The following is a 21,462-nucleotide window of genomic DNA, read 5'->3' on the forward strand; positions in this document are numbered from 1 at the left end:
GGATTGGTAACTACAATTTTTTTCTATTTAAAGTTATTATAACAAAGTTTTTCTGCAACATAATAAAAATCTATTTCCTTCCTTAAATAATACTTGCGAGATCTAGAACATTTAAAATTCCCTATGAATAACTTTAGTTAACATTGGTTCTTGTATAAATTAATAACCTTTGACGGAAGTACTCAGAAATTTAAGTAGCTGTTAGAAATCAAGTGTCAAACTGATGAAGTACATGTCCAATGTTATAAAGGAATAATACTTACAGCTAATGAAGCATTATTTATTCAAACTAATTAAATTAACATAATAGCAAAAGGAAAACAGGTTAGGAAGCCCGAAATTTGATGTATATTTGGAGGAATTATGCACTAACTTAATCAAGGGTTTAATTCCAAGTAGATTGGGTTTTTTTTTCTTGTCACACATGTTAGTTTGGTAGAATTAATGTCTTTTTATTAATCTCAAGTTTGGTAATGTGTGTTATGAATAAAAACTAGATAGAGAGCCTTTGCTTAATATAAATAAGTTAAAAACAACTTGAAAATTGCACAAAACTAACTTCTCTGTAGATTGATCTGAACCAGTTCTACGATATCCGCAAATACTTTAAATTTATTATTTACATTCAACTGAATCTAATAATTTCATTTAACAGTGCCTACTGAGTTTTCCTTTTATTAGATTTTTTTGCGCGGGGAATTGTAGCAGATGCTGACAGCATTGCCTGAAAATAAAAAAAAACAAATTGAAAAAAAGTAATTCAAAAAGCGAAAGCGTATTAATCAAATGATAACGATAAATTGTAACTTGGTAAGAAAGAAAGGTAGAAATGAAGCAACAACGAGAAAAGGGTAGCATGTCTCGGGCAAGTGTTAGTATCATATCGCATTTAATATAATAATACTTAAAATATTGGATGGTTTTATTATTCAAACACATTAAAAAAAACAGTCGGTCAGATTTACAAAATGCACTAAGAACCTATTTGCCTTTGGTATATAAAAGTGAGTCATTAGTAATCAATGTTAAACCTACCTGAATAAAAAAAACTAATTGATTAATATTTTATGTAACATGTGCAACTTGTTTGAAATAGACATCCGCTTTGGCAAATAACAGAGTTAATTGATCCGTTTCATTCATAAACTAATGTTTCGATCCCTGGAAGTTTTTAATCCTAGTCTTTTTATTATAATTTATTGAGTTGAGTTTATAACGAAATTTTGTTGATATTACTAAATATGAATGCTTTTGATAAAATGCCAAAAACTTCAAAAGAAAAATGGTATGAATTCATTACAAAAATGTGCTCATTTTGTTTTGTTTTTGAAGGTTTCTTTATATTTTTAAGAAAACAATCATAAAATGCGACGGAATAACAGAATCGCTTATTTATAAAGCAAAACACGTATATAAAATCACTGCACAAATGTTTAAGAACAAACATAAACAAAACCAATGACATGCAAAATCATATAACTCAACACAGAAAACATAAATAAAACATACTGATTGTGCAGGCAGAGATATTTATCACAAAGGTTTTTTGTTACACCTCTGTACTTTTTGATGTTTTCTCAATTTCATTATTTAAGGAAACATATTTATACTCTGGGTGATTCTCTATTTTAGATACGATGAGTTTTTGAAGTTCATCACTCTTGTCGATAATTCTTTGCGTCGTAGATTCGTTTTCGGATTCAAAGGCGTCTTTGAAACTTATTTCATCTTGCGATTTCCTTCTTAAAGGTATTTCGATAGTGTCGTCTGAAACACTGCCGGCTACATTAATATCATCTTTTACTTGGGAGTTGTCACTAAAATTTTCATTAGAAGCGCTTCTACTTTTGTCACTACAAAACAATGAGTTATCTGACAATGATTTCTCATCTGCTTTATGCCAGAAAGCTAATTTGTTAGGCAATTGCAATAATTTCGCAAATCCAGTAGCACTGGGCTTCAACATCCGTAAAGGTGACTTGGATCTTGTTCTTTTTATTTCTCTTGAATGTTCAATAGCCTCTTTTTCTTCTACATTCACATCTGGTTTTGCAACCATTAATTCATTTTTAGGCATTTCTTCGGCTTCGAGAATTTTAGAACTTTCAGTTACTTGAGTAATGACAGTTTCTATGTTTTCTATTTTTGGTGGCGAAGGTGCTTTACTTTTACCGTACTTGTTTTTTTGGAGTTTTCTGTTAACTCTAGGAGATCCACTAGGTGTTCCAAAAGAAGCCTCATCATCTGATGAATAATTATCGTTAAATGATTCTGCGGATGTATTTTCTGAGAAATAATCAGATCCCTCCATCACATTGCAGTTATCATTGCCATTTGTATCTTTATCTGCTGAACTAATGTGATTGTCATTATTAGTTTTAGTGTCACTTATATTATTTCTGTTTACTTCAGGCACGTCAACATTTAATTCTTTTGTATCAATATCACTTTGTACAATCACCTCATTATCTGAATTTATTAAAACTTTGTCTTCTGTGATATTTTCCACATTGACCTTTTTAGGAACATCACTTGTTTCTGGGTCTTCTTTAACATTATTTCTTTCCTCGGTCTCATGACTCGAAAATTCCTCAAAAATTATTTTGTCAGGAGTTTCTTTTTGTTTTTCTGTGCTTCTTTTTAAGCTAAAATCATCAGATAAGGGTAATTGACCTAAAATTTGTATAATTTTGACCTGATCTCCAACATATTGGTAAATAAATGGAGGATTTGTATGGGATAAATAAAGACGAGACGGTGTATTAATAAGGGGTGGCATGTTCGTAAAAATATTATCATCGTCGTCTTGTAACTCCTCGATGACCACTTCATTCTCCTTTAAAAAAAATGGAACTTAAGTCTAAATCAAAATAAACTAATAAATGCAAACACAGACTTATGAGATAGAAATATGGGTTATGTGTTGTAAATAAATACATGTAACATGCATAAAAGGTGTTAGTGTCATTACTAATAAATATATAAGGCACTAGTAATAATAATATTGAATACTGTTTGTTATTGACTAATACTGAATATTTGGCAATTAGATAATTTTATTTCGTCGTTTATATTCGTCAATCAAACATGAAATAATTATATATTTTTATCGCAAATTTTATGCGAGACTTTTTTATGCTTGATGCATATTTATTTAAATCGTCATAAACAATAGCTAGAGATTTGTTAGTATATATATATATATATATATATATATATATATATATATATATATATATATATATATAATGTTATCAATTTTTCCTTTCTTAACTATATTTTTTATAATACAGGGCTGGAAGGTTCGATCTAACAATTTCCTCATGTAAACATTTTTGGAGGTTATATCAATACGAATGTGACTGTCACTTAAATCCAAGTCAAGTCAAAACCTGGAGATAGGTCACTACTATTAGCCTGGCCAAAGGTAACTCTAAAAAATATTGAAGTGTAAAGTTTTATTAAAATAATCCCTTTTCGAAAAGAAAATGAAATTTATGCAGTCTGTGTCATTTCAAATACTATGACAAATCAATACTTTTCAATTTTTTATTACTTTCATGATACCAGAGGTAGCCCTTATACATAACAAAAATTGACAAAGTAATGGCATAAACTTGAAATTGTGAAAAACCTCAACTCAAAATTAATACAAAGTCTAACTTTAGCAGACACTTATTATAATAAACATTAATATACTTTTCTTACTAATCTTCTGTTTTACCACTAACTGTTCTACCATCTCGACTTTGACTTGATTTTTATTTATGTGACAGTTATTTTACTTGTATTCATACATGTTATAATTTCTAAAACAAATAGTATTATGCAAATATTGAGCCAGCACCAACACTACCCTGCCATTTTTGCGTTTTTGCATCCATAGCCATTCCCGCTTACAATGCATTCTTTTCCGATATACCTCAAGTTTTAACCAGATACACAACTTTTTCATTACAAATTAATATATCAATTCTTACAGTACAACTGATAATTATAGTCAATTCACAAATAACCGAAAAGTTTGATACATAAATGACAAATAAATGCTTATATATGCGCACGAAAAACTTATCGAAACGAGGCGCTCCATTTCAGATTTTTGAGATAATCTTTAATTTTACTAGATTGCTTTAATATGCTCAATCAAAATGAAAAATTTGTTAAATAAATCTTTAATATTTAAAATTTTCAGAATGATTGCTTTCAGCACTAAAAGCTCGGTTCGACATTTTTTTCTTTATTGCGCGATAAAACAACTAATGACTACCTACATCTTAAACCAGCGGTCGAAGCAATTTCCTTCGATATTCATATACTGTATAAGTAGACATCTAAAGCATTACGATTGTATATCTCCTACACTATAATTAAACCGGAGATTTTTGCTTATTAGTTATATATGTTTTTATATATTAATATCATATTCCCTCTTAAATCTACGATACAATTTTAAAATGCAATAAAGAAATTAGAATGATCCAAACAAATCAATTTCAAGTTTACACAAATTAAACCTAACCGAACAACTAAAATATGAAATGAACATTGTCTTCAAGCTAAAAATTATTAATGTGTATATACTTTTTTCGCCGAACAGGTTTAATTATTATAGGAAGGCTTCTTTTTTTAACGTTTAACGTTGTATGGTAACGAATAGTGTTACCGAATCCTCTGTACCGCGCCTTAGGAAAGACAACACGGACAGACGGGGTAGGGGAGGCGGGTTATCTTTTCCGTTCCGTCATCTCTTGATTCAGCCTACCCCTCGCCGTGCTTTAATAATGCACGGTACAGTGATTTCGGTACTACAATAACTATTTCCTGCCATTTTTTTACGCAATAGCTCTGTGCAAACTACAGATATGACTAAACAATAAACATAGCATTTTTCTGATATTAAACTCTATTCGGCGAATAAATTTAGAAAACAGAAACAATATGATGAACAAACATCGATGTACAAAAACTAAATTTACGTAAACACATGGCCAATAATTCGTCCGAAAATTAAACATTACATGCCTTAGCGAATCCTTAAATCCTGTCTATTACACGATTAAATATATGTATTATCCAATTTCAGAAAAATATACATAATGTACTTTTTGGTATCTTATTTATCAAAGATTAACATGTACAAATAATATTGTATAAAACTATTCGCAATAAGTAAAAGTTCTGTTTTGAACACAGTGTCTATAAACAATTTTGTAAAACACTTTGGATATTTTTGTATATCAACGTTTGTTTAGCGCGATGATATCGTTAAGCGATGGTTATGGTGTTACCAGACCTCGGCAGCTTGAGGGCGCTTGATGGTGGTGATGGTGGTGGTAGTGCGGGAGGTGCGTGCACGTGCTCTCCCCGCTGCCCCCACCGAACCAGTTCGCGTCAGCGACGCAGAGTTATCGGCGCTCGAATATCCCGAGCTTATATCCTCTGTCGATTTTATGTGACTGCAATTAAATACAACAAATTTTATTAATTATGATATTAAATTTATTTATAATTATCTTGTCAGGCGATGGACGCCTATTGCAATGCATAGGCCTCCCCCAAAGTTCGCCACCATGACCGGTCTTGCGATTGCTGCATTCAGCGACTATAACTATGGCGTCCGGGCCACCAAGTGCGGGGCTACAACGACCGTCGGCTGGACTATGTCGATGTGCCCCGCCCCCTGGCACGACGGACGAACAATTTTTCGAGCAGCGTCGGTGACTGCTTCTTTTGCGGATTTCGTCATTTCTATTCGATCGCAGCGATTTATAATTTTTTTCCGGGCATATCACTGATTTTATCTCGGTAAAACAAATTTATCTTTATATTAAAAAGTTTAAAAGAAAAATATATATTACGAATATTATAATATATAATACGAATGTGTTTCTATTATATATTAATATAAATATATAATAGAAACACATTCGTATTTGGGTCAAATGTTTAAGAAATTTTGACATTTAATATGTTACACAGAAAAAAAAATTCGATGAAAATATTATTATTTTATAAACACATATTTGGCTTTAGCCACTCTATATACACTCCAAACTATCGGAAACGCCACAGACGCGAAGCGTTCCAACCCAAGCCTCCCTTTGCCGTAATTTTTACTGTTTTGCCGTTGTGCCGTATCAAATGCCGCGTGCTATAATTACGAACATTACCTTAATTACTTGAAAACTCGATAATAGTTCTCGACGACATTTAAATGGAAAATTTTAAACTAGATTCTTTCTATTTGATGAATACATAATTAAGTGACAATCATCGGTTTCAAAGAGAAGACAAATGTCTTCTATTTATATCACAATACGTTTTAAATATTAGTATTTATCGATTTACCAAAAAAAAATGGGATATGTTCAAATGGATGAGTGAAAGAAACTGCGTTTTTACCGCCTTTTGTATTAAATTTTGATAATTATTAAATGTGATTTCTTTTAATGTTCTATTGATGTACAACAAATATTAAATTAATAAATATCCACGTAAATTATCTTACTAAAACTATTGAAAGTGGTATCAGCAATATTCAAAATGATATCCCACGGGTTAATATTATACTCAGCACTTTTTAAAAAATATGAAACTGTTCAATCGATATAGTGGTATGTCGAATACTAAGTTTGAACGGACATACCTAAAATCTGGTTCATCGCTTCTGCTAGTACGGGTAGTTCTCACATCGACGTCCACTTCTGGGAAATACATCGGCTGACGACTGTTGGACTCGGAAGCACTACGCCGAGCAGCAAATCCGCTGCAATTGGCAAAATGAGTAAAATGTAAGTATTTTCATTCTACCTTGATGGTCGTGGCAGATGCTCCATATAAGTACCTTTACGAATCTGACTGAACTAAAAATGTGCATCTAATATAGGAGGAATTGGTTTATAGTTTGTAGCCAAAAACCATAGACAAATCTCAATGAACTTAAGTGGCACAGCACACAATTAAATATAACTATAACGAAAAGTTATATCGATAAGTTAAATTACTAATCATATTTTATCGTTGTGTTAGCATTTTGTTTTAATATTCTTAAATCAACAAATTTGATAATCACAGCCGTTGAAACATCAAATGCTATAGTTAGTCCATATTTCAAGGTAACTTGAAATGTACTCTATAATAAATCTCAAGCAGTCTCATCTTTTAATTTTGTACGACCTGTCTAACACAACAGCTCTGCTAGTTACGTTTTTTTGATTGGACTCGACTGCTGCACAAATGCCATTTGCAGGATCCGCGGGTTTTAGGTGCCAGAGCACAGAGTAAACCTAGCCTAAGGGGTCTTTTAAAGTAGCAACAACCCAGGGCTTCCGAGGAAGCCCCGGCTCGAGCCTTTACATATTGCTATTTCACCGGATAGGGCTAACTACATGCATGTGTTGGTTGCTAGGAGAAAAATTAAAAATTTACTAGGTTTAAATAGCTACTGCTTAAGAGCTCATTGACAAGCACAAAATCGCTCAGCGAGCAATAAAAAGGACTATGTCTGGAATTTCTCTACGAGATCGAATCAGGTATGAGGAGATTCGCAGACGACGGAAATGGCCCAGGGAATTAGCGAGTTTAAGTAGCAGTAGAAGACTTCTGGAGTGAACATTGGCAAGGCCAACCAAAAACGTACACCTATAATGTGGACAGACGATCTTGAAAAGGTCCTCGGTACAAATTGAGCTAAATGAAAACCCTAAATGCATGCAACATCTAACTGGTCTTATTTGAAATTTACAAGCGAGACCTTTGTTCAAGAGTGGACATTCAGCGACTGAAATGATGATAAAGCGGTTACACATGACTAAAAAATTTGCTCTTTGTTCGAAACTCTATACAGAAAAACAGTCTCACCTTTTGATAGCGCGTCGTATGAGCCGTGGTTCAGCGAGCACGTCATCAGCTTCGTCTGCGCCTCTCTCCTCGCGCGGTTCGCATTCGGTCAAGTCGGACAGGCTGTAGCTTTTGCGCAACTGCTGCACTAGGCCTCCGCCTCCCTGACGGTGCACAATCGCGTTTAACTAACATTATTCTTTTCTTAGGTGGGTTTTTTTTTAAATAAATATAATGGCTTTTATTAAACTTGAATATATTATTTGATCAGTCATTCTATTGTACATAACTCTTATTCGAAAAATCTTGGATTTGCGAAAGGAGCTTCTAAAGTAAATTTAGCCAGGTGAAACAAGTGAAGGAAATGCTTCGCGTGATCAGTGCAAAGATTTCAAAATTAGGACACAGGTCACTAGGTTATCAAGACATATCCGCTAAAAACATAACAAACATTAATTATTATGTCAACATATTTAAAATAATAATTAGGTGAATGTATTATTACATCGGTAACAGATTCTTCTGCCTCGAAGCAGTATTATCATCACTGCTCTTATTAAAAAGTATTAGGCGCGTAAAGTGTATTTTAGTCACGTGATGTATACTGAATACATTTTAAAACAATTAATTTTCATATATTAATATATCGACGGGTTAGGCCAATTCCTTTTATTGGTTAAATTTTTAGTTTCAATGAAAATAGTGTTGTACAAAAAGTTAAATACTTACCTATTTTAGTCGTGCATTGTAAGTCTTGAGGGAGTTTGCATGCGGCCTAAACATTTTCTTACTCATATTTGTCATTTTAACAAATAAAAAATGCAATAAGATCACTTTGTTTATTTAGAATTTACAGATACAAAATATTAAATTACACTAAGTCAGTCACACGAACTAAAATCTAAGAACACATACGTAGCCTGTGACTGTTAAATATGGAACATGCAAAAAAATAAAACAAACAATCTATAACCGTGCAGTGTACAAAGTCGATGATTGCCGAGATTTAGCGAGTACTTATAAAAATGTTTTTGGTAAACGATTGGCTTCAATGTTCGTGACTTAAAATGGAACATGGAAATGATGACTAAATATAAAGAGAGTTCTGGATTATTGGTATGTTTTTTCTAAAGCCTAAGTTTTATTGATAGAGTCGGAGCTAAGTAATAGTCCAAACGTGTTTTTCGTTTAAAATTATTACGATTTTGTCGTTTAAACTAAAAGTCGTCCTAAAATGATTTAAGAATCACAGTTGAGTTTCTTTAGATATATAGGCTAAAAAAATTCAGTCCACAGTAACTTCTTTCTCTATAGCAGTTTGGCTCCTAGTCTTTCTGCCCCTAGACTTGCTTCTTGCTCTTTTCTCCTTGGACACTTTGCGTTTTCGAACGACATTGCCGCGGCTGCGAGCCGCTGTTGGCTCATAGTCAGGGTCGTTTGAATCTCCCGCGCCAATATGGAGCTCGTCTTCGTTGTTTTCTTGTGCGTTTAATTCTACTATCTCAACTCCAGGCCTGCCGTCATCTTCGGGTTGTTCATATTCAAGATTGTACCCATATTCATAACCATCAGTGACATCTCTTTCTCTCACGGTATTTCTACCTTCAATGGCTCGATCAGCATTCGGCAGATTGAGATTCTAATTGAAGCAGCGATGGAGAGGAATTTGGGATAGAATGGGGTGGATGGGGAAAAATTAAAAAAGCGTGTTAATAAAGTAAAAAAAAATACAAAATGGAATTAAGTGAAGCGGTGTGCGTCAAGTGTTGTGACAAATATAGAACAATAGAAAGTTGGGGGCATGTCAACTAACGACGTTATAACAAGCATTTCATGAAATTCGTGAGAAACTTCGGAATGTTATAATTATTAAAGCTGTGCAAATATGAACAATGACTAACTATTGTTTTTTTTTTCAATTATATAACACATGCCCCACTTACTTTCATTTGATTAAAAATAAGTTTAACTAATAATTGGATGTAAAACAGCGAAATTAAACAAGCCAGTAAAACTTTAGTTAAATGTTACATTTACACCGAAATGCTTAATTTGAACCAAATAAGATTTTAAATAATTACTAAGTTAGAATACGAATGATAATCAAACCACACCTATTGTGTGGGTTATTGCTTATTTGATTCAATTATAATAAAAGCACACCTAAAGTATGTTTAATTAAACACTGTTTTAATTAAATTTTAACTTACTTTTATGGCGGTCTGCATAATGACGGTGGTTGCATAGTTGACGCCTTTAGTACCCAAATTAAGCACGGTATGGTAACCTTGATCTTTGGCTTTAGCAATGTACTCATCTATTTCCTGGAAATTAAAACAGAAAACGTTTAAAAAGAAATTATGAATCATGTTACAAAAAGCTTAGCTTCTTCTGTTGCATGTAGGTAAATACGGAGTTCAACCATTCACTATGCATTTATAGTAAAGGAAATTAAAACAAACAAAATTTTACATTAAAATTTAACGTACGTAAAAGTAAATTTAAAATCTCAAACAATTCTCAATCTTATTGATATCAATTTTATATTTCTATAAAAACAAAAGATAAAAATAATCCCAACGTATAGTACGTTAGATAAATTAATATATATAAACGAAAATATAACTATATTTAGTTAGTAGTACAAGAAAGCTAAACTTATTCATTTTAATTCCAGATTACACATTATAACTTGATTTTTGTTAAAGAAGTTTTAGTGACGTTAAGAAGTCACATCATATAAGTTACTTGTTTACATCACTAGCTTTGCACGTATGTACGTAATATTAAATATTAACAATTCCAAGTGCGTTAAGATGCAAAATAATCGTTGCATCACAAGCAAGCATGATGGACCTATTAGCAAGTGATTAGCTTTGATCTTGTGTACATCGAAAGATTTTGTTACGAATAAAAATTACTATTATTCTTCATCATTTCAGCCGTGGGACGACCACTGCTGCACATAAGTCTTGTCACATTGGTTTTCAATGTGACGAGATGTTTTAAGTGCCCTCCATCAAACGTTTTGCGACGAACTTAACAAGCTCATCAGTCTATCTTGTGAGTTTACGCTGCCCTTGCTGATCCTTGGTCTCCACTCGTAAACCTAAAGATCCCAGCGGCCAGCTGTAGTCGCTAAGTGGCTTACCCAATGCCGCGTCTATTTGCCAACTCACTGGGCGATGTCGGTTAATTTCGTCTACGGATCTCTACATTACTTAATCAATCTCGTAGAGAAATCTCGAGAATAGCCCTCTCCAAGGCTCGAAACCATGATTATAAAGTTTTTAAATAATGTTTATGTCCATGAAAAAATTCAAACAAAATTATTTTTACTAAATAAATCTTGTCTTTCAGTTCTATTAAATTATTTCTATTTGCATAACCGTAAATTTACATAAAATAATAAATTCTAAAACGAGAGATGTGATATAATCACCTGTTCCCGCCTGCATAGCGCTGGGTGCACAAACTTCCTGTAGAGAATGGATGAACCTTTGGTGGCAGGCGACAGCAGCCATAGCACCAGAACTATCTTCACTTCATAGTAGAAGGGGAACCATGACAGGAACACGTCCGTGAATGTTTCAGTACAAGTGAATAGTGCGAACACTATCCAGTACATCATCCATTTTACCTGTAATCAAATTATTGTTGTCGTTGAACTTTCGAACTCAACTTAAGTTCACAAGTATTTTTGAAGAGATTACTTTAATTAATGATTAAAAGAAATCCCTGGTTTTAATCATTGGGATACATGAGGAATACTATTTTATGTTTAAGAAAATCGTACACAGATATGGTGCTGTGAAGGATTTTTTGTACTGTACGTACTGTGTGGGCGAGCTGTATAATTTCTTCTTCTAAAATAAAAGTAACAAAAGAGTAACCCTTAAAGCTACTCATCTCGCTTTTGTAAATTTTAAACTGAAAATCGATAACTAACAGATATTGACATAAATATTTGTTAAGAAACGGTTGTTATGATTTATAATACTACCTTTAGGTTAAAATCAAAAACTACATTTTAGTTAAAATCTTGAGTTGGTGAGTACGCGCTTTAAAAGGCTTGCTATTCAATTTAAACAAAGGGTAAACAAATGAAAATATTTGAAGCCAAGCAATAAAGACACGAAACATTCATCACGAGCAATTGCATGTAAGTATCCGAGAGGAGGTAAAGGACACAATGCGAACTGAAGCGTTGCGAACAAGTTGTGCGAACAGCCGTGACAAGGCCGCTCTAGTGGTAACTCTATACTTAGCACCGATATTGTTCCGACGATCTTTTTTATTCAACATCGCATTGTAACAAGATACCGGTGTATAGTAACAAAGTAATATGTTTTCGTCTTTGCACATCTTTCAAAAATAAATAATCATCAAGATTTATTAACGGATTGCATTTTCTTTCCTATTGTAAAATAAAAATTCACAGGGATTCAATGTTGATCTAGATATTTTAAACGGAGTTCTAACCGGACATCAAACACCACATAAAAAAATTCAGATAGCCTAAAATTGAATTTAGTCATAATTTCCTTTAATCATATTTTTAAAAATCAATTACGCTGTCTCTGGTGACTGTCCTCCTGTTGGATATGTTAACATTTCAAAACAATTCATACTTACGTATTCCTTTAAGTTCTTTGTCCGAACAGCTTTGTATGAAGCATAAGCCGGATAGAGAGTTCCGAATACCAATCTGCAAAACGGATATAGGATAAGATAAGTTATCATCCTTGGTGCGAAAACTGCCGTAACGATTGATAGTGCTCCGAAGTTTGCAAACGTAACGCTAGGAATACATTTGCTAAGAACTTCGCCACAATTTGCAAATTTGCTTAAGACTTGTCCGTTCGACGAGTCGAATGGGAAGTCATATCCTTTGTATGCGTTTAAGTTCGGCTCGTATTTAACCACTTCCAGCCCGCTGCCACCGGTCACCGCGACTTGCGTACTTGCTTCGAGTCTATCGACCATATGCCGGACACTCGTAACTCCTAGACTCAGTCTGAAGCGAAGGTTGCCACGGTTACCGCGCACGCGACCCGCCTCCATGGAGACGTCGGACACAAGGCATCTAAATCCGTTCTACACTGCATTTATTATAGTGTCAAGCCGAGCGTGTTCAATTGCTAGTAAATGAAAGATCTGCTTAGAGTAAAATTTTTATTGACACCGAATGTTCAATACCTTAATAGGTGCACGATTGTCTTGCCTTGAAAACAAATAGTTTGAAGGTCGTGTTACAATTGTGTGAAACTTTTGTTTATATTTGGTAAATGGTACAGAAATTCAATACACTATTTATGAATAAAATTTTCAGTTCCCTTTTTTAATATAATACACAAATATAAGCGAATAAATAAAGACAAGTTAATAAATACATAATCTAAGACAGCTATTTAGCAACAATTTATGTCTCTAAAGGATATAAAATTTTCAAAAAATAATAGTTATTCTTTAATAAGATTTTAGAGAAGATAATATTTATTCCAATGTCATAATGAATCAAAAGTAATCTAAATTTACAAACATTTAAAAAATTTAAACAAAACCAGAACAAATTTAACACATTTACTTTATTGAAATTTTACATCGTGCAGTCCCATATGCTCATAGTCCGGAAAAAGCATAAGTCCATGACCATTTAACGAGTTAAACACAAATTAGAATCATGCACGTTGAGTTGTCGTGTTTTAAAAAGAGTACAATACAAAAATGATTACTTTTCATGTACGGTATGGCTTTTACAAAGCGATTTGTGTATTTTTTCAATAGTTCACAAGATTTATACACATTTAATTAAAAAAAGATTTACTTTAAAATCACAAATGAACGAAATACATAAAGAATAAATGAAAAAAAAAATTGTTTCTAAACAATTAACAAATTCTATGAAATTTATTTATACTACGTACATGCATTAAAAATTTACAATTATATTTGCTGTACCAGTCATGTTAGTACTTTACTAGTTACAAATGCTGTATATTTTGATAGCTTTGATATTTAAATTGATGAAGATACGTACATATAGTCACGTTCAGAAATCTGATTAAAATAATTAAAAACGTAAACGGTACTACAGGAATGATGGTTCATATTACGACGCGGAATTCTCTTTAAAGAAATATATATTTTATTGTGAACTTAAATAATTTAAAATTTATAGCAATCTGCAAATTCGGATAAAAAAAAAAAACTATTGCAAGCCGGTCGCTATTCTACAGACGAATAAATAAAGTACCGGACAACAAAGCGTTTATGCGATAACCAATTTAAAATGCTCCACTGCGCTTCGAGTGTCCACTTAATCAATATACGTCTATTAGCCATCAGCCTGGATCTAATAATACTGGACGACTCAAAATAAAGTCAGACCACGAACAGTTGCAATGTCTTGATTATTGTATACAACTGTTGTTGTACATATAGTATAATTTTTGTTCAATGACAAACAATGCAAGTTTATTTTAGTACGTCTGCATCTGTCCACAGCTGTTGATATCCATCAAATTAACTTGGAATCTCGTGGGTTAAATAAATAGTTCTAAAGGCAGGTATTTTTAGAGTTTGATGCGTGTCTTGTGTAACAGGTTTCAAGTCACAGTTTTTGTACTTTATACCAAATAAAGCAAATACTACAAAATTGATCCGTTTAATGGATTATTTCTGATCGGTCATTAGACTAGCATTTAGAAGCAATTTATATTGAAGTATCTATTGATATTGGCAAATATTTTCTCTGAAGAGTATTGTCAGTATTTATTACCAGGAATTTCAAAATTAATTCTTTTATTTATATAACTTACAGATGATCTAGCACCAAGTCTAGTATGTTAAGGAGACAATAAACAAAGTCTTTAGTTTAAAATTCAGGAATTTTCTACTGTCAGTTATATATAGTATGATTGGTAAAAACTGTAGAACCTTTAAACAATTAATGGATATATAATGTTACACTCTATCTGAAAGTCGATTCTGAAATTAAGATTATTGCTTATTGAAATAATTATTGTTTACTTTCTAATGCTGCAAACTTTGTAACGCCCGAAGTTATTGGCGAAAATAAATTAAGCGAACAACAAATTTTATTCCAACAGCACACACGCACGCGTTCGATTCGTTTAATATTTCCTTTTACACATTACTAAAATAAACATCCTCTGACTCTTGCTCTAAATAGTTCATACATGACTGAAACTGCTATACACAAATGATTTGTAATAACAAAAATTATATTTTTAAAACAATTGAAAAACTTAGTTTTTAATAGTTATATAATAACAATATTAATTTTTTAAACATTTTCATTTATTTGCTGCCAATTAATGTACAGTATACCCTGATCCAAAAATTTATGATTTAAGAAAATTTACTACTGTGATCAAGAAGTAAGGTGAAACTGTTATTTAAAATTCCCGAGCAATAAGGAAGGCAGGTAATTTCTTTTTTGCTAGGTAGGTAGGACAGACATTTGCCAAACGCCTGTTTGTCAAAAGGTTCCATCATCTTCGAGTTATATATGTTTTTGTATAAAATTCAATTTTGTCAAACGCGTCAAGTCTCGATAGATGCCAAAATATATCATTTTTTTGAAAAAAAAAAAAGCATCAAAAACTTACATCGTTCCGCAACCACTCTGTTCGTCTGATTTGGCTATTCAGCAAACTCTAAACACCAACGCGGTGACACCGTTTTGACATGAATGAGGAGACATTATAAAAACCGATCGAAGAAAGTCGTGAAGGTTATACCAGAAAAATACTATTCCGACTATTTTTCGGATTGGAAAAAGCATTGGGAATAGTGCGTTTTATCGCACGGGGATTACTTTGAAGGGGATAAAATTGATTTGAAATGAAGAATTTGAATAAAAATGTTTACAGAATGTAAAGAATTTACATTTTATAAACAAATTCACCTTACTTTTTTAACACAGTATTAGATAACGTAATGATGACACAGTAGTAGAAGCGTTCACAAATCTCGGATTACTACATATGCAAATTAATTATTGTTAACTAACTGTCCCTGCAGATTTTGTACTATCAGAACTTATTGGCCTGTCGCATTCCAATAGAAAAATAAATTAACGTAACATATTTAAGAATAATCACATTGTACCTGGCTGTCGCATTCATTGATTGAAAATAGGTGTAAAAGCTTTTTGCTGACAAATGAGCTATACATTCATTCATCCCTTTAAAGCATTCACATCTGTAATCAATTACTCTGTACATGTAAAATGCGAGAAAAATGTATTATAAATGTTCATAAATTTTGGTTGTAGAACTTTTAAATATTTTACTAAAGAACGAAACAAATAATAATTGAAGTCCATATTTAGAAAGCCATTATTTCGATCCACTTAAGGGCAATGAAATCTCTAAGGTATATTATGCAGCTTCTGCATCGTAGCCTATGCATTCCTTTGTTCAAAAACGACGTCAATGTATAACTTTGAGTCATTTCCTAATTAAAACTCGCGAAGATATCTTTCTTTGTTAAGAAGCAAACAATAGTTTAAGCTCCTTTATATTTAATGTTTTTTTAAAGACATTATATCTACGTACGTCTATATGAGTATGTATATGTACTTAAAATGGATTAGGTTTACAAAAGAATAGTACTTTGAGTGTAAGTAAAGTATGAAAATTCTTTTTAATTATAAAAAGATATCTACACATGTAAAACGAGCTGTTTGATGAGAAACCTAATACGTTAGAACCAAAAACAATCTCAGAGTAAGTTAGATAGATGGTATTTTTTTAAATAACTATTCGTTTCATAAATAAATGTAAACTATTCTAAATATCTAAAACTGCGTCGATAACTAAAATCAAATCATAAAAAAACTATAGAACGATATCGAAACGCACTTTCCTTTCCACGTATTACTAGAATATCCGGTTCCGTGCCTTGTACGACGAAGTCCTTTCGTAATCAACGGTGCACGACTGTCGATTCATCTACGGACCTAATAAAGCGATAGTAGCTTCGTTTTGTCCTCTGGGGACGAAGAACTGTATGTGACGCGTGGTTAGGTATACAAATGATTTCTCTAGTTTATCTTTTTAACATATATGTTAATATATAACAATTTATTTACATTTTATCTGGGCTTACATTTGAATGTTTACATTAATGGAGACAGTTAAACGGAATATAACAAAAGAAAACTTTATGTTCTAACCATTTAAAACATTAAAATCGTAATTACTCATGAAAGGAACCTACTCTTAAACTATTTATTCACTCAAGTAGTATAAATATTTAGTAATTACTGGATACGAATTTTGTACTAATAAAAAAAAAACAAATTCTATGTCAATCTGCGTTTCTTGGTTTGAAGCTAAATTATGTGATATGCGGCATTAAATATGTGCATATAAATTATAATTATGAATATACAATAAATTTAGCACTGATTACTTAAATGTGCTAAATTTAATTAAAAAAAATATATATGAAGAAACAAAACATTTCAAAGCTTTGTTTTATAATTATTTATTTAATATTGCTAGTCCACTCTTTATTAACGATGTTTGAAAAAGATTTTACGCAATTTTAAATAAACCTATAAAAATTATATAATATAATAAAAAATGTTATTGTTTAAATTAAATAACCAAACATGTATTTAATCCAAACCGGTTAAAAATAAAACCATTTTAAACTAGTACAATATTACATAGTTCATGATACGATAAAAATAGAATAAAATATTAAGTAGAAAAACGTAACTGGCTGACATATTGTCTAAAGCTGGCCATTAAAATAATAGTTAGGACTGATGCTACCGAGTTATTTCAGTAGAATAACCTATATAGCGGTCAATGAAACGTTCCTTTACAGACATCCTACTGGTTATGTTAACACCAACAATAAAAGTTCCCGAGAAATTTTATTAAGGGATAACGAGTTTAGAAAGTAACGGAAAATAAATAAACCATCTAAAACGCATTTCATTTATTACATCTACAGGGAAAAAATGTTAACAACTGTCATATATAAATCACTACTACATGATCCTCGTAGTAAATAGTTATTCTTATGTCAACTTTAATTCGCGAAGACATTTTTAAATGGTATCAGACTACGTCACCCGCAAAACTAGGTAAAGGTGCGTGTTGCAGTGCCGAGGCTGTGACTAAAAAGGAAAGACAAGCGCTCCCAATATGTGCATAATATGCCGGAGTCAAGGTGTACGACCTCCAGACAGCGCGAGCTGATTGAGCACACTCGGAACAGACACTTATAACTCGAAGACTAATCGACAATAATGAATCACAATACAGTTAAATGTCAACGCACTTCACTCGATTCACAGAACGAACGGCAGCCGTTAACACAAGCCGCGATCACGAACTGAACTTCGACTGCAACCAAAAGGCGAACGGCCAGCGCGGTAGGCCTCACCGAAAATAGCATCCAATGCACCAGGAACTTCTAATAATGAATTTTAAACGGACAGCTTAAATAGTTTGTCCTAAATTTTAACACATAAGATCAGGTTAACAAATTTAAGAAAATGTACAACGAATTAGCGGATTTGCAATTAACTATTGAATGTAGTCAATGGTTTAATTTGAATAACTTTTTTAAAGCTTTTTTTATTTAACAGTTACTCTTTGTCTAGAGGTATAACCCAAAATGCAAAAGTATAAAAACAAATTCAAAGTTGCCAAATTTCAGCTTCAGCTGATTCTAAAATCATCAAACTATTGGCATCATGCCAATAGTAACGCGAACAGCGTCTACGCTGCCGTATTTTTAAGACACATAGGAAGTAAAATACAACATGATTGAAATATAACTAATGTTTAGAATATTTTTATGGTTACAATAAAAATAATAATGTAGTGTGCATATGATTTATTTGGTTTTAGTTCTTTGTTATTAAGACAACATTCTTTGTTAAAAATACTTTTTTCTTCTACATAGGATCAGTTTAAAAGAGTTCAATTAGTAAGAAACCACCCAATGAGAAAGTCTGACAAACTCACAGCAGAAAACAATTTTATAACTGTAGGTCACAAGTCAATTCCTTCTAGCATTGCCAAGTCTGCAAGAATATATCATGAATAAAAAATAATTTTAACATGCATTAATCCATATTTTGATAACACCCTTTCACTGTTTTATCATTGCATATAATGCAATGATAAAACAGTGAAAGGGTGTTATTTTTAAAATCAATGAATTTTGGTTAGGGTGTACCATACATCAACTGACAGCAATTCAGGTATATCATCATCTCCTTTAAAGTTTTTATCACTGTAACTAATCATCTTGTATAAATACATGGACAATTAACTGAGTAATAAATAACCTTTGCTCTCATACAGGTGATACAAAATTAGATCTTTAACACATTGTTCATATATTGGCATAGAAACAACTTTTTATTGTCTCTCTTAGCATTGTAGCACTATGCCAAAACAATCAGGTAGTAAATTTTCTCTTAAAATTGCACATGTATGTATTGTATTGTATTATAGTTAATGACAATTAGTCTGTGTAATTAAAAGTTATTTTGCAGGTTAGGTTTTACAAAACAATAATTTAAAATATGCAAAATAGAAAAACAGATATAAGAAACTGAGAGTTGCTTTACTTCAAAATGTTTCAGGATTAACTCATCTTCATTCATTCTTTTTGCCTTTCTACCTTTGCATTATACAGGGATACTTTATCATCACACTTGCACAAGTAGGTATTTTTTTCCTCCTTGCTCGCCTATTTACATCCATGTTTCTCACAACATAAATGTGAATTATAAGCAACCTTAATTATTAGGTAAACATACAGCCAAATATGTAATCTCTGATCATTATTCTTCACCATGGCATTAATATAAATAAAAGAGGATATTTGAGAATACGCAGTTTCCAACAAAAGTGATTGGCTGTGGAATAAAAATATTAAACATGATATTGGAATAATAGGTAAAATAGAGCACACAGAGCTTAAAATATTATGCATACATATGTAACATTTAATTTTTTCATTATTAGCTATTAAACAAAAAGAAATCAAAGTTATTGCGCACTTTTCTAATATTTATGTGTTGTTTCAAGAAGAGTACAATGAAATTTCAATGATTAATGAAAAAATCTACAATAAAAATCATCATCAACAAAAATTGATTATAGTTAATAAATTTCAAGTTTTAATATTGTCAGTAGAAGGATTATGTTCTAAGAAAAATCAAATGGCAAAAATCAAAAGGAACAAGTGGCAGGGATTTTTAAGATACAAAGGGGGAAACAAACAAATTTAACTTACTGGATAGTGTAACACATATTTCATAACTGTTAAAGTTATGGAATATGTGTTACACAGTTAAATGAAAATCATTCTGTTACTATTATATTTATATAATAAGGATTAAAAAAACAAAATTATTTGTTTTGCATTATTTGACTGATTAGACTTAACTTATAAAGTATGCTTAATAGCTATCGCACAAAATAATAGATAATTCTTAAAAAAAATTTGCATTAATAATTTTCATTATATTTTCGTGACTTACAACGGCCATGATTTTAATCTAAATTTCCATTCATCCATTTTTGGAAGAATGGAAATTTAGATTAAAAAAATAATGAATGAATACATGTGTATTTCATATGAAATAATTGGTACATTATAATAGCTTTATTGTAAAATGTAAATTTTATATAACATTCTAGATAAAAAAAATTCTAATATTTGAATCTTGCGTTTTGTTAAGTCGGATAGAGGAATAATAAATTCAAAGGCAAAAACAGCAGCGATTTCTTAGTGGACAAAAACGAAAAAGTATTATAAATAATTTTGATGTATTTGTAAATATTCAACAAATAATTTTATAACGTTTACACAATTAATAAACGAAAAAAACTTAAAACTACAAATATAACAAAGAAAAATCTGATGAATAAAAAATAACATAAAACGTCACATTGTAATATTTATAAAAATGATTTATATTATTAACATAATACTTACATAACTAATCGGGAAATTATCGACGATATCATATTAATGCTCACATAAGAAAAATCTTCTCAAAAATAACCACAAAAGTAAACATGACAAAACACAACCGATCAGAAATAAGTCTAGTCCGCCATGTTGAATCGAACTGTTTTGATCACGTGACCTACTCAATCAATAAAACTGTAACGTTCAAAAACTATGATTTTAAACCGAATAAGCATTTTATTGTCAAAATTTTTGTCACTTATGTATAATCGGATTTTACATTTTTAAAATAATTCTAGAGGTTTGCGGATATTTCCATTTAATATAATTATCCTTTACAATATAACTGCATTAAGATTTTTCTTTAGTTTATCGTATGTGTTAGTGTAATTTTTGCTTAGAATTCGCAATTCTTATTTACATTATAGAAATAATTGTACCAGTCAGAGCGAAGATGTTTTTGATTTACTGCCATCTATGTGTACTGCAAGAAATGTACACAAATATTTAAGACTCTGCTGTATTATTAGGCGAATAAATTGAAATGTCGTACGGATTCCACGGAGTCTTAAGATCTTTAGTATTATTTCAATTTTGTCGGTGTACTACGTTTATCGCAATAATACTACTAATTTCTCA

At 31.5% G+C, this 21,462-nt stretch overlaps 1 protein-coding gene across 2 annotated transcripts; it reads right to left on the reverse strand.

The window, feature by feature from the left end:
- Positions 1-644: 644 nt before the first annotated feature.
- On the reverse strand, positions 645-20,970 carry LOC137933800 (uncharacterized). Of its 2 annotated transcripts, XM_068777858.1 has the most exons (9): positions 20,848-20,970; positions 12,478-12,550; positions 11,285-11,482; positions 10,053-10,166; positions 7,864-8,006; positions 6,650-6,769; positions 5,297-5,459; positions 1,510-2,836; positions 645-724 (listed from the first exon to the last, which is right to left on the reverse strand). In XM_068777858.1, exons 1-8 carry the CDS (start codon positions 20,877-20,879, stop codon positions 1,550-1,552), a joined length of 2,130 nt encoding a protein of 709 aa, XP_068633959.1. In that variant the 5' UTR covers positions 20,880-20,970; the 3' UTR covers positions 645-724; positions 1,510-1,549. The 2 variants fall into 2 exon arrangements, with proteins under 2 accessions (XP_068633959.1, XP_068633958.1); XM_068777857.1 differs by lacking the exon at positions 20,848-20,970 and having other exon boundaries at positions 12,478-12,906.
- Between the last annotated feature and the right edge of the window lie 492 nt (positions 20,971-21,462).

Source organism: Battus philenor, unplaced genomic scaffold, assembly GCF_028537555.1.
Source record: "Battus philenor isolate CCGP_79_NKW_IND1 unplaced genomic scaffold, ilBatPhil1.0.hap1 SCAF_14, whole genome shotgun sequence".
Classification (NCBI taxonomy): domain Eukaryota; kingdom Metazoa; phylum Arthropoda; class Insecta; order Lepidoptera; family Papilionidae; genus Battus; species Battus philenor.

Coding starts and splice junctions, on each gene's coding strand:
- LOC137933800 (XM_068777857.1), bottom strand. CDS start 12,906: ATGGAGGCGGGTCGCGTGCGCGGTAACCGTGGCAACCTTCGCTTCAGA. Junction 11,483..12,477: donor CAAAGAACTTAAAGGAATAC/GTAAGTATGAAT, acceptor ATTTGATTACAG/GTAAAATGGATGATGTACTG. Junction 6,770..7,863: donor ATACGACGCGCTATCAAAAG/GTGAGACTGTTT, acceptor TGCCAATTGCAG/CGGATTTGCTGCTCGGCGTA.